The following is an 18,343-nucleotide window of genomic DNA, read 5'->3' as shown; positions in this document are numbered from 1 at the left end:
TGATAATTGTCTTAAAAAAAGCATGCTAACAAAATCAGAGAATTGGTAGATGAGATCCTCTGGGAAGAAGGAGTTCAGCAAAGCTAGCAGTTTCTCAAGGAGACAATATTAAAGGCACAATGGCAAACAAAATCAGGGTAAAGAAAGCTTAAGAAGAAGAATAAGAGGTCAATATGGTAACATCAGGAGCTTTTTAATTACCTGAAAATCAAAAAGGAATCCTACAAAAAGTAGAGCCATGGACAAATTGTTGAAGAGGAGTATAAAAGTATAGCTCCATCATGTAGGGGGAAAAAATTAGAAAGGCTAAGGCACAAAATGAGAAACACCTAGGAAGAAACATAAAAGGACACAGGAAGGGGTTCTATGAATATCTCAGGAAAGATTATGGAAAGTGCAGATCCAGTACTTAGTGGGAAAGGAGAGCCAATAATAAACAATACTGAGAAGGTGAAGGTGTTTAATGCCTAATGTTTCAGTCCTCTCTAAAATGGTAAATTCAGACTTGACTTACAATTATTATTAATAATAAAGGAGAAGGAACACAAGCCAAAATGGGGAAGGAATAGGTTAAAGAACATTTAGATAAGTTAGATGTATTCAAGTCAACAGGGCCTGGTGCAATTCATCACAGGGTATTTGAGGAACTAGCAGAAGCAATCTCCGGTTCATTAGCAGTTATCTTTTGAGAACTCATGGAGGACAGGTGAGGTCCCAGAGGATGGGAGGAGGGGAAACATAGTACCTATCTTTAAAAAGAGGAACAAAAAGGACCTGGAGAATTATAGAACAGTCAGCTTAACTTTGATACGTGGAAAGATACTGGAACAAATTATTAAACAACCAGTTTGTAAGCACCTAGAGGATAATAGGGTTATTAGGAATAGCCAGCATGGATTTGTAAGAACAAATCATGCCAGACCAACTGTATGTCCTTCCTTGACAGGATTACTAGCCTAGTGGATAGGAAAGAAGCACTGGATGTGAACTGTCTTCATTTTAATAGGGCTTTTGACACAGTCCCACATGACATTCTCATTAATGTGGGAAATGTGGTCTAGACGAAATTACTAAAAGTTGGGTGCACAACTAGATGACAGACCATACTCAAAGAGTAGTTATCTTAGCACAAATACAAAATGGGGAATAACTGGCTAGGCGGTAGTACTACTGAAAAGGATCTGGGGATTTTAGTGGATCTCAAATTGAATATGAGTCATCAGTGCAATGCAGTTGCAATAAAGGCTAATATCATTCTGTAGTATATTAACAGGAGTGTTGTATGTAAGACATGAGAGGTAATTGACCCATTCTAGTCGGCACTGATGAGGCCTCAGCTGGAGTATTGTTCAATTCTGGGTGCCACACTTTAGGAAAGATGTAGACAAATTGGAGAGAGTCCAGAAGAGAGTGACAAAAGGTGATAAAAGGCTTAGAAAACCCTAATCTATGAGGTAAGGTTAAAAAAACTTGGCATGTTTAGTCTTGAGAAAAGAAGACTTTGGGGAGACCTGATAGTCTTCATATATGTGAAGAGTTGTTATAAAGAGGACAGTGATCAATTGTTCTCCCTGTCCACTGAAGTTAGGACAAGAAGTAAGGGACTTAATCTGTAGTAAGGAAGATTAGGTTAGATATTAGGAAAAGCTTTCTAACTAAAAGGGTAGTTAGAAATAGGCTTCCAAGGGAGGTTACGGAATCCCCATCATTGGAGGTTTTTAAGAACAGGTAGACAAACACCTGGCAGAGATGGTCTAGATTTACTTGGTCCTGCCTCAGTGCAAAGGGCAGGACTTGATGACTTCTCAATGAGGTCCCTTCCAGCCCTACATTTCTCTGATTTAGTGAAAATACCATAGCTTACTGTTGTATTAGTGTTGAAGTAATGAAGTCCTCTAGTGGCTAGAAATTGTAGCTACGGTCCATATGATATCTATATTTATGTGGCTTCATAGTCCTCTTTAGAAGTGCTGCAGTTCTTGAAAACAGAGACTGTTGTGATGCTGATTGTTATCTGCATTCTAAAAGAGAGTGTTTTTGTACATAGTGTTATTAAGAAATACACTGTTCTCCTGAGAGCAGTTTCCTTTTTGTACCAGTGTCTAGACAGCAGAATTGCACAAATAGGTTTGGGAGCAGGGGTAAAGAGTAAGTGTCCTAAACCCCAGCTCTGCAATATTTTTTTTAGAAGTGTAAGTTTTCTTAATTTTGTAATGAAAATGTCCCTCTACATGTGTATTGTGACGGGTTGGATCACAGAAACCCCCTTGGGAGCTGCCACCCGATGTGCAAAGACTACCCTGCTCCTGTTTTTCCTGCCAGCTCAAGACTTCAGCACCCTGTCTTGCTGAGCCAGACACTCCCGTCCGGCTCCAACACAGATCCAGGGTCTGAATCACTTGTCCCAAAGCTGCACGTTTACCTGAAAACAACCCACAGTAGTGTGCTTGTCTTTAGCACTCAGATGCCCAACTCCCAATGGGGTCTAAACCCAGATAAATCCGTTTTACCCTGCATAAAGGTTATGCAGGGCAAACTCATAAATTGTTCGCCCTCTATAACACTGATAGAGAGATATGCACAGTTGTTTGCTCCCTCACGTATTAATACATACTCTGAGTAAATGACTTAATAAAAAGTGATTTTATTAAATACAGACAGTAGGATTTAAGTGGTTTAAAGTAGTAACAGACAGAACAAAGTAAGTTACCAAGCAAAATAAAATAAAATGTGCAAATCTATGTCTAATCAAGCTAAATACAGATAATCTCACCCTCAGGGATGCTTCAGTAAGTTTTTCTCAGACTGGACACCTTCCAGGCCTGGGCACAATTCTTTCCCCTGGTACAGCTCTTGTTGCAGCTCAGGTGATAGCTAGGGGATTCTTCATGATGGCTCCTCCCCCCCTCTGTTCTTTTCCACCCCTTTATATATCTTTTGCATAAGGCGGGAACCCTTTGTCCCTCTGGGTTTCCACCCCCCCTCACTGGAAAAGCACCAGGTTAAAGATGGATTCCAGTTCAGGTGACATGATCACATGTCACTGCAAGACTTCATTACTCACTTGCCAGCACACACATATACAGGAAGACTCACAGGTAAACACAGTCATCTGCGGATAATGGTCCTGTTAATGGGAGTCATCAAGATTCCAAACCATTATTAATGGCCCACACTTTACATAATTACAATAGGCCCTCAGAGTTATATTTCATATTTCTAGTTTTAGATACAAGAGTGGTACATTTCTACAAATAGGATGATCACACTCAGTAGATTATGAGCTTTGTAATGATACCTTACAAGAGACCTTTTGCACAAAGCATATCCCATTTGCATTATAGTCACTTATCAAATTTTTATAAAACTATCCCAGTTACATTATATTCAGTTATTATCATGTTTTTATAAAACCATATAGACTGCACAACGTCACATGTATGATATAGGGCTGTCGATTAATCACAGTTACCTCAAGCGATTAACTCAAAAAAATGAATCGTGATTAATTGCACTGTTAAACAATAGAATACCAATTGAAATTTACTAAATATTTTTGGATGTTTTTCTACATTTCAAATATTTCTATTACAACACAGAATACAAAGTGCACAGTGCTCACTTTATATTATTTTTTATTACAAATATTTGCACTGTAAAAATGATAAACAAAATAAATAGTATTTTTCTATTCGCCTCAGACAAGTACTATAGGGCAATCTCTATCGTGAAAGTGTAGATTTTTACAAATGTAGATTTTTGTTGTTGTTACATAACTGAACTCAAAAACAAAATAATGCAAAACTTTAGTGCCTACAAGTCCACTCAGTCCTACTTCTTGTTCAACCAATCGCTAAGACAAACAAGTTTGTTTACATTTACGGGAGATGCTGCTGCCTGCTTCTTATTTACAGCGTCTCCTGAAAGTGAGAACAGGCGTTCGCTTGGCACTTTTGTAGCTGGTGTTGCAATGTATTTACGTGCCAGATATGCTAAACATTTGTATGCCCCTTCATGCTTTGGCCACCATTCCAGAGGACATGCTTCCATTCTGATGACGCTTGTTAAAAAAATAATGCATTAATTAAATTTGTGACTGAAGTCCTTGGGGGAGAATTGTATGTCTCCTGTTCTGTTTTACCCACATTCTGCCATATATTTCACGTTATAGCAGTCTTGAATGATGACCCAACACATGTTCGTTTTAATAACACTTTCACAGCAGATTTGACAAAATGCAAAGAAGGTACACCTCTACCTCGATATAATGCTGTCCTCGGGAGCCAAAAAATCTTACCGCGTTATAGGTGAAACCGCTTTGATCCACTGGAATGCGTAGCCCTGCCCCCCCAGAGCACTGCTTTACCGCGTTATATCCAAATTTGTGTTATATCGGGTTGCATTATATTGGGGTAGAGGTGTACCAATGTGTGATTTCTAAAAATAGCTACAGCACTCGACCCATGGTTTAAGAATCTGAAGTGCCATCCAAAATCTGAGAGGGACGAGATGTGGAGCATGCTTTCAGAAGTCTTAAAAGAGCAACACTCCGATGCAGAAACTACAGAACCCAAACCACCAAAAAAGAAAATCAACCTTCTGCTGGTGGCATCTGACTCAGATGATGAAAATGAACATGAGTCGGTCTGCACTGCTTTGGATCGTTACCTAGCAGAACCCATCATTTGAATGGACGCATGTCCTTTGGAATGGTGGTTGAAGTATGAGGGGACATATGAATCTTTAATGCATCTGGCATGTAATATCTTGCGTTGCCGGCTATACCAGTGCCATGCAAACTCCTGTTCTCGCTTTCAGGGACATTGTAAACAAGAAGCAAGTAGCATTATCTCCTGCAAATTGTAACCAGACTTGTTTGTCTGAGTGATTGGCTAAAGTAGGACTAAATGGACTTGTAGGCTTTAAAGTTTTACATTGTTTTATTTTTGAATGCAGGTTTGTTTTTTTTTTGGTATATAATTCTTCATTTGTAAGTTCAACTTTCATAATAAAGAGATTGCACTACAGTACTTGTATTAGGTGAATTGAAAAATATTATTTCTTTTGTTTTTTTACATTGCTAATATTTATAATAAAAAAATAAATATAAAGTGAGTACTTTGCACTCTGTTGTAATAGAAATCAATATATTTGAAAATATAGAAAACATCCAAAAATATTTAAATAAATGGTATTCTATTATTTAACAGTGCGATTAATTGCGATTAATTTTTTTAATCGCTTGACAGCCCTAGTATATTTTTGTAATAAACATAAAAGCAATTCTTAGTATAATGCCTTTTTTGAAAGGAAAAGAGAAGGCTTAACAGCAAAAGTCTGTCAATGCATAAAGGAAGTCTAGAGGAATTCTTTCAGTTAAAAAAACCACTCCTATTTGTTAGAAATTCGTGGTGGTCATTATCCTATACATTTCATTCTGCCTATATTCTATTCATGTGATTCCCATTTGGTTAAAGCTGGTTTTGGACTTCCAGTTTTGGAGAAGGTATACTGCCTTGAAAAGCAACACAGAGGGTTCTTGTTATTAAAAGTCTCAGATGTAAAGTTATAGGGTTTTCAAAAAAAGTGAAAGCCTGAAAATGAGCTAAAATTTACTTTAAATGACTTATCTAGTTCACATTAGCTTTTGAGCATCATTTGTGAGTTAATTCCCTGCTACCCAGCTTTCTTTATTTGCTCAGTTTGGTAATCAAATCAAGCTACGTTCTCAAATAGACGTTTGGGTACAAATTTAAACATCATTTGGATATGCAACTTTGCAAAAAAGAGATATCAAAGCTGTTTTGAAAATACTATTAACTTCTGAAGAGTCATGAAGATTCTTCCAAAGGAGAGTAAGCTCTTTTTGGAATCCATAGACTCATTCAAAGACCACTGGGTAAACTTGTTTTCTAATTATATTAATGTGACTAGTAATAACAAACTCATTTTTACAAGGTAACAGCTTAAAAATCTGCAATACAGAAATGAGAGGTTGGGGTTAAGCACCTATGCATTGCAAGATATATGCAGTCTGTATGATAGGTGGCTAGGGGAGAGGTCACTTCGCAGATTCCTGAAGCCAAATGCATGCAGGGTGGTGCTCCTGGTGACATCAGTTTTTTAATAGTCAGGCCAGCCAGCCATGGACTGAGTTTCCCTCTCCTCCCCTCTTCCAGTCTATTTTTCCATTATATGTCCTCTACACTAATAGGAGCACACAGTCCCTGTGTTTGGAGAGCATGTGGACTGTTCCCTGCATGCATCCATGGCGGGAGACACACCACCCCAAGGGAGGAGGGTGTGCCATGGCTTCACCCCCACACCTGCACCAGCTTGCAGAATGGATTGAGTGAGTGATGGAGAGCAGGCTTCCTCCTCATAAAAAAGCTCTGTACTTGCCCCTTACAATGCACTGTGTCTAAATGTCACATTCTAGCCCTAGAGACTTCTCTTGCTCAGTATGGTATTGTCTCCATTACTTTAGTATTTATCTCGGGTTTGAAGTAGCTCTAGTTGGATAACAACTGCTATTACATGGAAGAAGCAGCAGTATAAATGCTTACCATATGATATATTGATTAGAGCTAGTCAGAAAATGCGATTTTGTTCCATTGGAAATTCCAACACTTGGAAAAAAATTGTTTTGAATTGGAACAAAAAGCAGAAATTTCAAAATTTCCTATGGAGTGAAAATTATGAAAAATGTAATATATTAAAATGAATATTTTAATGTAATATAAAAATTGGAGCAAATTGAATTGAAATATAAAGTTGTAATGAAACATTTTACCTTATTGGCATTATTGAAATACACTGAGAAAATTGAAACGAATATTTCATCTTTTGCCCATCAAAAATTTCATCAACATTGACACATTCACATGAAACATTTTTGATTTTGAATTTTGAAGAATTTGCATTTTCTGATGGAAAAAAGTTCTGATGAAAAATTTTCAAATAGCTCTATTATTGATATAAAATTATAGGACTGCAAGGGACCTCCTGGATCATCAAGACCAGTCCCCTGCTGTCATGAGCAACCCCATCATATAATCGTAATCATAAACTTATAAAGGTCCATCTTAAAACTATATTTCATTAAGAATTATTTGTAAGCAGCACATTTATCTCTGGGTAATCTTCCTTGTTTAAAGTGTAATGTAATATGTAAGTATGTCTTCCCAAACCGTTTTAATATAGGTTGATTGAGGACAGCAAAATAATAGGCTAAAAATAACAAAAGTATTTTTATGATACAGTTATTATTGCATCTGTGTGTAAATAACAATGCTAAACTGAATTTTACTAAAACATGTTAATTGCAGTTGTTCTTTTTCATGTTGTAGCAATTGTTCAACTGTCAAGCTCTACGTAAACTGAGTATACCAGACAACGACCTTTCAAGCCTGCCAACCACCATTGCTAGTTTAGTTAATCTCAAGGAACTTGACATCAGTAAAAATGGTAAGAACACAACAGTAAAATAATTTGAAATTTTGTGTTGAAATTTTTGAACATTTTGTATAGTGTTGCTGTAATAAGATTTTAATGCTAAATGAATGAAAAATTACTCTTCTGGAAAACTCTAAAACAAATTAACTAAATTTTGCTTTCTGTTAACATCCAAAGTAGTTCCACTCCTTTTAGTGGGCTCTCTGACATTTCACTGTGGTCAGTAAAGATTTCATCCCCATCCTCCAGTATACATCTGTATGCAATGCCTCCCAGAATTTGGCCTTGATAACGTAAAATAGCTATAGAACCTGAAATTCATTTTATGTTTTATAAGGATTAATATGTTCCCAATGCACAATATACAGTAGCAGATAAAGTGAGATTTAAAAATAAATAAAATCACAGGACAAATAGTTTAACCATTTAGCAAGTCAACAATGAATCTGAATGTTGGAATTAAAACAATTTGAGTGATATTCAAGTTTCAGCATGAATTATGGTGTGATTAAGGATGACAGTACCATAGCATGGATTTGTTTATGTTCAGTTCTTCACTGAAGTATCAATATTACCTAATTGGATATTCTTTTCTAGCAGATTTTCGTTATTGGTGTAGGTGAAGATCCCAAAAACAAAACCCAGACAACTATTCTTTAGCACTGTACACCTGAATCACTTTATTCTGGTCAAAACTGTTTTTAAAATATATTTTTGATTCCTACTCCTGCTTCCTTGTGAATCTTACAGTGACTAGAGTAGATATTCATCGTGCTAAGGTCCACATATACGTTTCTTCATCCTGTTTGCATTTTAGAGGCAAACCTGTCAGTCACTAGCAGCAGGGGGACAGTCTGCCCCATTAAGTTCCCTCCATTTTATTCTGTCTCCAAAGTGGACCATGGCTCAGCCAGACCTCTCTGGTGTAGAGCTTTTCAGAGGAAAATTCCAAACTTTTTCAAAAATTTTGACTAACGATTTGGTTCATAAATTTCAGTCTAAACTCCCAGCCACGTCCCAGGGCTGCATTCGCTTTTTGGGGAGATTGTCCCCTTGGCTCCACTTCCCCTTCCGAGGTGTTTGCAGTGGCTGCTGCCCCTGCAGACTTCAGGGGGCTTGTCTTCACTACAAAAAAAAGGCCTATTCTTAACTTAGGTAACTTGATGTAAAATCCTAATGAAGACAAAGCAGGTTATAGTTGGTGCACGAGCTAGCAGGACATGCTATTTTGAGTTAAGAATACTCCTTTTTTTTATAGTGAAGATAAAGCCAGGGATAAAGCTTCCCTTGAAGCCCAAGCCTGATGGGGTTGCATTGGTGCCACCCTCCTACAGGTCAGGAGCCAGGCAAGACTGGAAAAGAGCTGGCTCCAGGGGCAAGCAGCCACCCGTCCCCATCTCCAGGAGAGGTGTGAAACTAGAAGGGCAGTGCACCGGATAGAAGATTGCACCTGAGTCTCTCTAGCCTGAACAAGCAGCCATGCCTCTGACTACAGAACTCAGTCTCTGTCTCCCACTCTTCTTCCCCATGGGTCATGGATGGAGGGGCACTGGACACACCATGGGCATTGCCAACACCAGAGAGTGCGAAAAGGGGTAATAGGCTGAGACCTCCAAAGGAAACACAGATCTATCTAGCCCATATGGATTACATGCAAGAGAGGGTATAGCTTCTGGGAAACCTGTCCCTGAGTCCCAGGCTAATTCCTTCATAGAGAGACTCAGAGAGAACCCATGCAGGGGAGGGGAGACAAATCCCACCTCTTTGGGAACAGGGAAATTGCTTGCTGCTTGGAGATTTCTTTGAAAATATTTCAATTTCCTTCTCCCTTCTGAAGCAGGATTATGGGGATAAACTACTGATAATGAAATGAATGAATAAAATCAGCACCTGGGTCCCCTGCTCATCTCCATGGAGTATAGCAGGACAGATAACCCTCAGTGTCCACTTTCCTTGCTCAAAGAGAAGGATAAGGGATGATGTGATTACAGTTTAAAAGTACCTACAGGGGAAATAGAAATTTGGTAATAGAAAGTTCTTCAATTTGTCAGACAAAGGTATAGGAAGAGCCAGTGGCTGGAAGTTAAATCTCAAATTCAAATTTGAAATAAGGCACAAATTTTTATCACAGTTTGTGGTGGATTCTCCATCACTGGTCTTAAGGTGCTTTTGAAAATTTTACCCAAGGACAAGATTAGAGTTATAAACAAGGAGGCCAGAGAAGACAGGAAGTACACGTAGGAAAAGACAAGCAGTTCAAAAAGGAATGAAAGGCAGAACTAGTTAGTAGAAAATAAATCTTATCTTTTATTCTGGGGGAAGATAAATACCCAAATATTAGTGAAGTATATTCTTACACACTATATCAGGTATGGACATTTTGCTTTTTCATCCCCAAAATAAAGATTAACTTTTTTCCATTTAAATTTTAAGTATAGATTTTACTTTAAAAAATAGAATGTGGCTGGGAAATGGCACAAAGCTACTAGTTTCCATTAACAGCATAGGACAGTAATCTTCTAGTCCTTGGGTGACATGCTCAGATGTAATATTTTTTGTGTCAGCACTCTATAGCTGATTTTGCATTTGGGTTTGTCACCTCGTTTGTTATTTCATTCCGTTCACAGAGTAAACAGCCAGAGGCTGTTTCCATGTCATGTCTAATAAAAAAAATTAACATAAGTAACTTCAACTGATGACTTGCAATACTTAGAATACAGACAGTTGTCATACTGATACAGACAGATAAAGTACTTAAAATATTCTAACATTTTAACCAGTCAGGGAGGAGGGTCAGTGAATAGAAAATATCAGCAGTTCTTGCTGCTAGTAATGTTGTTGTGCATTTCTACTTACACCAGTAGCCATACCTGAAAGTCTGCTAACCTGCCATGATTATAATTTTTTGAGCTATGTCCTGCTATTTATGGAAAAGTTAAATTCCTACTGGCTTCAGTGGCAGTTCTGCATAGGGAACAATGGCAAGATGTGATGCTGCAAATGTCTTTCACAGTCCTGGCACTTTAGGAACACAGTAAGCTATACATAGACTCTTTAGGTAAGATTTTTAGTCAATTGGATTTTGAGACATTAGTTTCTGTATTTGTACCCAAATTATAAACATAAGCAGAGTTCTTGTCATCTACGTGGCTAAGTAGCAAATTATGGCTAAGTAGCAAACTCATGAATCATTTACTTAAATGTCCATGTAATCTAAATTTCTTTGCACCCATAAAATTGTGGGCAAAGAAAAAAGCTTGGCTCAGACTGGTTGAAAATTTGGCATTTTACATTCTTTATTCAGAAACATACTGAAAGTGAAAGGAGACAGCATTCATGTTGGCTCTCCAGTGATTTAGAAATAGAGAAAACTAACAATTATATTACAAAACCTGGCCTACTTATGTCACCTTTTCAGACCCCAGAACACAATATATATCAAACAGATTTCTTAGAATCCATAATTTGGTTGTGCAATTAAGTAACTATGTTGTCATTTTCTTCGGTTTATGAACTATCTGTGATTTATGTTTCTTGCTTACTTACCAAGTTGAAATTGTATTTATTCCAGTCATGCTCTCTTGGAGAGAAGCAAGTAGTTAACGTAAGCATTCGTAATAAATTCTCAGAAAGGTAAATGGATTGTGAGAAGGGGTAAGGAATTAAGTTCCACTCTCATTTAGTCTTTTTGTTGTTTTTAAACCAAAATGGATAGAACTTAATTGAATAAATCAGTCAGGCTTTGATATGCACCCTGACACATACATTTGTAATTATTAGTTGTTTCTTTTTTGATATCCATGCTTGATTCTTACACTTACATAGACCATTGGGAGCCATTTCTTTCTCTCTCTTGGTTTCCCTCACAATTTGCATGTATATCAGCTTAGTTAGGGGAAAGTTATTTCATGGAATAGGAGTGAAATTAACCTCTTAAGGAAATGTCCGGTATAGTTGTGACGGGATCCCTGGGGTACAATCTGCAGCTGGGGTACCGCTGTGCCCTCTTAATTCTCCAGCCTGGGCTGTCTTTCACAATGCTTTGCTGGTGACCAGCCCCATACCCAGCTAAATTGTGTGAATGCTCCCTGAACCACTCACAAATCACACAGAGAAAGGCAACAGAAAATCTACCAAGCCCCCAGCCTTGCACCCCTGGAATATACCATCTTGCCCTCTTCAGAAGCCTGACCAGTGTAAGTTTATTACCAAGTCCACTCCTCCCTCGATGTGGAGAGGACACCTGCTAGCCTTTGTAAACTGAGCTGAGATTTCCCAGGCACTTCAACCAAACACACTGTTTTAGGTAAAATATAAAACAGCTTTATTAACTAGAGAAAGATTTTAAATGATTATAAGTGGCAGGCGCAAAAGGTTAGAGATAGGTACCAAAGAAAATAAAAGGTAAGTGCTCAGTCTAAATCTTAAATCATACTAGACTACGCAGTATTTGAATCAAACAGTTTTTCTCACCCCATTAGGTGTTACAGGCAGGTTACAGTTCTTATACACAGGCTTCTCCTTTAAGCCTGGGATCAACCTCCTCAGTTCAAGTGTTTGTCTTTCAAGCATTTCTTGTTGGTTCCAACATAAGTGAGGGAGGAGAAAGATAAAAGCATGATACCAGTGTCCCCTATTTTATATCTTCAGTCCATGTGCCTAGAAAACACTAGCCCCCAGACATGTCTCGGTGGGCTTTGCTGAGTCACATAGTTGAGCAGTCCCCCACTGTGTGATGTTTGTGCAGCTCTCTTACAGCATTGTAGATCTCTTGTTTAAAACTCCCCTGCTGATTAATGGTTGTTTAACACCCTACTGGGAGAGGATCATCTCCTTTGTTGTCACTGGAGAACTGGCAGTGGATGACTCTCAAACTTGCAACATATTTCAATAATAACCATACAGCAAAATCTCATGTCTTCATACACACTAACAGTATACATATTTTGACCTAACAATGGGTTTCAGCAGATCATGACCTTTCTTACCGTATCCTAATGGCATGCTTTGTATGAAATATATCATAATTATATGGCGGGGTGAATATGGGGGTTCCAGGGTGCTGTTTTGAGTGCCGCAATAATTTTCTGCTGTTTTATACCTGTGGATATTTTTTGTAGGGTTGGAAGCTGTACTTCAGTGAGGCTTGATGAGTGCTTAGACTTTAAGTCCTGTATATTGAGATCCACTTAAGCATTTTAGTGTGTACCATGGCTTCCTGGCTGTTCAATATAGAAGTGATAGCCTAGTCATTTCTTTGCTGGACACAACATAGCTCTTGAATAACAATTGCAATTACCATTGACTGAAGAATTCTTGTCTGAAATTCTAGGATAAAAGGATTTTTCTAAGCAATATATAAAATTTTGCCAGTTCTGATATTATAATCATAACTGTAACAGTCACAAAATATAGACAAAATACTTGTCTAACCTTACATTGTTGGTACTCAGCATTGGATCCAGTGGGAGTTTTGCAAATGATGGTACCTAAGTTGGCTACTGTCCTGTGGACCTGCCAGAAGAATTTGCCCAAATACTACAGTTGATTTAGAGGAATATAAGTTTAGCACCGGGTGGTTAGCCATATACAACTGAAAGATCACTAATAATGAAAAAAATACAAAAACCTATTATGTCTGAATGCTGACCTGAATTTATAGTGGTACTCTACATTAATAATGAAAACTTCTGGTGAAGATAGAATCATAGAAATGTAGGACTGGAAGGGACCTCAAGACATATAGTCCAATCCCTGTACTGAGGCAGGATACAGTATTATCATTCTAGACCATCTCTGACTAATGTTTGTTTAACCTGTTCTTAACCTCCACAACCTCCCTAGGTACTTTGTTCCAGTGCTTAACCACCTGTACAGATAGGAAGGTTTTTTCTAATGTCTAACCTAAATCTCCCTTGCTGCAATTTAAGCCCATTACTTCTTGTCCTGTCCTCAGTGGTTAAGGAAAACAGTTTATCACCCTCCCGTTTATAACAACCTTTTATGTACTTGAAGACTGTTATCAGGTCCCCCCTCAGTTTTCTCTTTTCCAGACTAAAGAAACCACATTTTTTCAATCTTTCCTCATAGGTCAAGATTTCTAGATCATTAATCAGTTTTGTTGCTTTCCTCTGGGCTTTCTCCAGTTTGTCCATATCTTTCCTGAAGTGTGGCATCCAGAACTGGACACAATACTCCAGTTGAGGCTTTATAAGTGCTGAGTAGAGTGGAACAATTACTTCTAATTAATTGATTTCAGCACTTTTGTTAATACATCCCAGAATGATGTTCGCTTTTTTTGCAATAGTATTACATTGTTAGCTCATATTTAGTTTGTGATCCACTGTAACCCCAGTACTCTTTCCTTGGCAGTCATTTCCCGGTTTGTAGTTGTGTAGTTGATGTATTGAATTTCATCCTATTTATTTCAGACCGTTTCTCCAGTTTGTAAAAATCATTTTGAGTTGTAGTCCTACAAAGTGCTTGCCCCTCCTCCCAACTTGATATTGTCCACAAACTTTATAAGTGTACTCTTTATGCCATTATCCAAATCATTTATGAAGATATTGAATAGAACTGAACCCAGGACAGATCCCTCTAGGATCCCACTTGATATGCCCTTCCAGCTTGATTGTGAACCGTTGATAACTACTCTCTGAGTATGGTTTTCCAGTCAGTTATGCACCCACCTTATAGTAGGTTCATCTAGACCAGTAGTTTCCAAACTTTTCTCATTTGTGGACCCCTAAAACATTTCAAATGGAGTACCTAGACCCCTTTGGAAATCTTAGGTATAGTCTATGGACCCTCAGAGGTCCATGGACCACAGGTTGAAAACCACTGATCTAGACTATATTTCTTGAGTTTGTCATGTGAGATGGTATCAAAAACCTTACTAAAGTTGAGATATATCACACCATCTGCTTCCCACTATCCACAAGGCTTGTTATACTGTCAAAAAAGGATATTAGGTTGGTTTGACATCATCTGTTCTTGACAAATTTGTATTGACTGTTACTACCTTATTTTCTTCTAGGTGCTTGCAAACTGTTTGATTATTTGCTCCATTATATTTTGGTACCAACGTTAAGCTGACTGGCCTATAATTCCATGAGTTGTCCTTATTTCCCTTTTTATAAATAGGTACTATATTTGCCCTTTTCCAGTCCTCTGGTATCTCTCCCGTTCTCAAAGATAATCACTAATGTGCCCAGAGATCTCTTGAGCCAGTTCCTTAAGTATTCTAGGATGTATCTTATCAGGCTCTGTTGATTTAGACATCTAACTTGACTAAATTACATATTTAGAAGCAAAGCAAGTTTAGCAGTTTTTCATAGAACATCCTTATAATACCTTTCAAACTTTTTTCTTTCTAGGGATTCAAGATTTTCCAGAAACTATAAAGTGCTGTAAGTGTTTAACAATTATTGAAGCCAGTGTCAATCCAATTTCTAAGTGAGTATCAATAATTAGAGTTATGTTTATATTTATCACTGCAGATATTTTATAGATGTGGAAGTGAAAAGTAAAGGTGCACTGCAAAGCTCATGTACAAAGTTAATTCAATTATTTTTTAATTAAGATCCCAAATTAAGGACAAATTTCATCCAAGTTGATGCATCTGTGCACAGCTCTCTACACCACTCAAAACCTGCAGTCCCTCTGCAGACAGAGAAAGAAACATTGGCAGAGTAGTCATGTACTAGACTTTTGCCCCACGAGAGTCTAACCTAATCCTCTAACGGCTTTTTGTACAATGAGGATGTGAACCTATGTAGTGTGCTATGTTTTCAAGTAGTAATATGCCATGCCACACTCCGGGACTTTCACTGCACTTTAGTGGATGTTACTGCATGGAAAACTGGTGCATTGTAGTTTTACGTCTTCGCTTGCTGCTCAGTAACTTGCTCTGCAGGTTATTGGAAAGGGGTCACTCTGGATCTTCATTTATGTGGATCCATTGGGTTGAATCTTTTGCAGACATTATTGTGCCAGTAAATTGAAACAAAAGCCACAGAGAGGCTGTGCTGTAGCATCATTACTTGCATGTCAATGGGTGTGAATTCTATCCAGTCATCCACTTAATGCACAAAGTCTGATCACTCTGGATTTTTGATGGGAGGGGTGAATTTTACTCTGATAAAAAAAATGCACTGTGTGTAGATTACACAAATACAAATACTTACTTTCCAATTTTGCATAACATATTTGAAAACCTTTCCTTCTTCTTCGTGGATTCCAAATGTGGGTGTGCATGTGCACCAGTGTCCGTTGACCTGCACGTGCGTCAACTGCATCACATGTCTGAGGCTTTAAGAGGCCGTGTGGGTCGATGCCGGTCCAGTTCTTTCTTACTGATGCGTGGCCAGAATCGGAACCCCTGTTCCTCAGTGCTCCTAGCTTGCTACAAGTACTGCCTTTTTCACCTTTTTTCCTTGTACATAGTTTTTTCTTCTCTAGTTGTAGTTAGTTTGTCCATTCAGATAGTTGCTAGTTGTTGCCGTTTTGGACTTTCCCTCCCTTTGTGGGACTCTTCTGCAGCCTGGGGACTATCATAGAAGATTAGGATCGGAAGAGATCTCAGGAGGTCATCTAGTCCAACCCCCTGCTCAAAGCAGGACCAACCCCAACTAAATCATCCCACCCAGGGCTTTGTCAAGCTGGGCCTTAAAAACCTCTAAGAATGGAGATTCCACCACCTCCCTAGGTAACCCATTCCAGTGCTTCACCACCCTCCTAGTGAAATAGTTTTTCCTAACATCCAACTAGACCTCCCCCACTGCAACTTGAGACCATTGTTCCTTGTTCTTTCAGGCAAGGTGGGTTTAAGTCCTGTGGTTCGTGCCCTCGCTCCTTCTCTGTGAGTGACAAGCACCAATGTTGCCTTTACTGCTTGGGCAAAGTCCATATCACCGCTCACTGCTCTATCTGCTGATCAATTCCGCCCCATACTCAGGAAGCTCAGGAGCTGCGCCTCCATAAGTTCCTCATGGAAGAAGCAATGTGGCCATGTGCCCCTTTGGATCCAGAACTGGTGGATCTGTCAGAGCACCCACCGGCAGCAGGCACTTCCCTCAGTCCTTCCCATCCAGCGCCAGAGGTACCACCACCTCTGCCCAAATCCCATTGTGTGCATAAGAAGCACACCCACTGGAACAAGGGCGGCTCCCCGACAGGGACTGCTGCTAAATACAGCGTTACCTCCCCACGCTGCACCAGGTTGGGTTTCGTGTTCGGAGCATAAATCAAAGCATCGTGCTCCGTTGGCACCATCCTAAGCCATGGTTTCCATCTCAACACCATCACCTCTGGCACTGTCCACACTGCAAGGACCATCCGGCCTGCCCATCTGGTCTCGCGCGCACACCGGGACGTTTGTCCCCCCGACACCGATGGCTGAACTGCTGCTGCCGCTCGCTGGCTCTCCTCCGCATTCCGGACCACTGGTTAATCTCAGTCCTCTGTCTCTGGCTATGAAACACCTCTCCTGCTCATGGACTGCCCTGCGTCATCCCACCCTGCACTGATGGGTCTGTCTCAGCCAGATCCATCTTCAGAGTCAGACTGGTCTTCTGAACAGGACCCAGCCTTCTTCCTGGCTCGCTCCTACAGCTTGGACCCCTGCAGCCAGCCCTCTCTGCCCTCCTATGACCCAGCAGCCAATCCATGGCTCACCTACCCACGGGGACCACTGATGCCCGGTGACCTGTATGCTCGGCCCTACTGGTCTGTCTGGGACCTATACTGCCTCTGCGGACTCTCGTCATGGCTGCAGCACTACCCGTGTCCACCTCCCATTGATCCCTCTGTCTATGAGGATCCACACGATGCTTCTGCTCTTCCAGTGCCCTCTGTGCCACCAGCACCATTGGCTCCCTCAGTCCCCACTGGTGCTTCTTCTCACCAGATGACATGCCTATTCCTCCTCCTCTCTCACCTCCGGATTACCACATCCAGTATGAGGACCTTCTCCGCCACATGGCAGCTGCCCTCAACCTCCCTGTGGAAGACGTACAGGAACCCCACGATCAGCTCCTGGAAATTCTTTAGCCCCCTGGAACTTCCCTTACTGCCTTGCCCGTACACGATGCCATCCTTGAACTAGCACAAGCGGTTTGGCACACTCTGGACTCCTGTGCCCTGACCCCAAAACAATCCAAGAGCAGATACTGTGTGCCAGCCAACCATGTAGACCACCACCAAATTCCTTGGTGATCCAGGCGACCATGGAATGTGCCAACCAGCAACATCTTCGCTCCACCTCCTCGGACCAGGTGGCAAAGAAGCTTGGCCTTATTGGGTATAAGGTCTACTGCTCTGTGGGCCTGCATTTCTGCAGTGCCAGTTACCAGGCCATCCTGGCAAAATATGACTTTCTTTCCTATACCAATCTTGTAGATTTTAAAGCCTTCCTACCACCCGATAAGCAGCAGCACTTCTTTGAGCGTTTGCTCATGTTGATTCCATTCTAGGTGTGCACATGCCCACTTGCGCAGTTGTCTGAGATTTTTGCCTTAGCTGTATCCATAGGGTCAGCTGTGGCACCCTCTGGAGTGCCATGCTCGTGCAGCAGTATATCAGGCACTGCTGGCCCTACGGCCTTTCAGTTCCTTCTTACCGCCCATGGTGATTAGTTGGAACGCCTTTCCCTGCTTGGCAAGGGCTAGCAATTTTTATCTCAACCAACTTTATGCTTTGAAGCCTTTGTAAATAGTTTGTTTATAGTATTAGTTAAGTAGTTGTTAAGTGTAATTGTTAGTTAGCAGTTAGGGTTGCAGCAGGGACTTCGCCCTAGGAGGGGCATGCCTCGGTCTCCCGGGTTTAAGCCCTGCTCAGACTGCAATAGGCCTATGCCTGTTAGTGACCCCCTACCCATAGCAGCTGTTTT

At 40.0% G+C, this 18,343-nt stretch overlaps 1 protein-coding gene across 5 annotated transcripts in view; it reads left to right on the top strand.

Moving 5' to 3' along the window:
* LRRC7 (leucine rich repeat containing 7) overlaps positions 1-18,343 on the top strand; it is a 335,582-nt gene that overhangs the window by 131,301 nt on the left and 185,938 nt on the right. For all 5 annotated transcript variants that reach the window (XM_034779104.1, XM_034779107.1, XM_034779103.1 and 2 more), the window contains exons 4-5: positions 7,350-7,467; positions 14,832-14,910. In XM_034779104.1, coding sequence (XP_034634995.1) covers positions 7,350-7,467; positions 14,832-14,910 — 197 coding nt within the window. The remainder of the gene's footprint in view (positions 1-7,349; positions 7,468-14,831; positions 14,911-18,343) is intronic.

This window comes from Trachemys scripta, chromosome 8 (genome assembly GCF_013100865.1).
Source record: "Trachemys scripta elegans isolate TJP31775 chromosome 8, CAS_Tse_1.0, whole genome shotgun sequence".
Classification (NCBI taxonomy): domain Eukaryota; kingdom Metazoa; phylum Chordata; order Testudines; family Emydidae; genus Trachemys; species Trachemys scripta.
The sequence above is the reverse complement of the archived record's forward strand: the minus strand, read 5'-3'. Positions and strand labels throughout refer to the sequence as shown.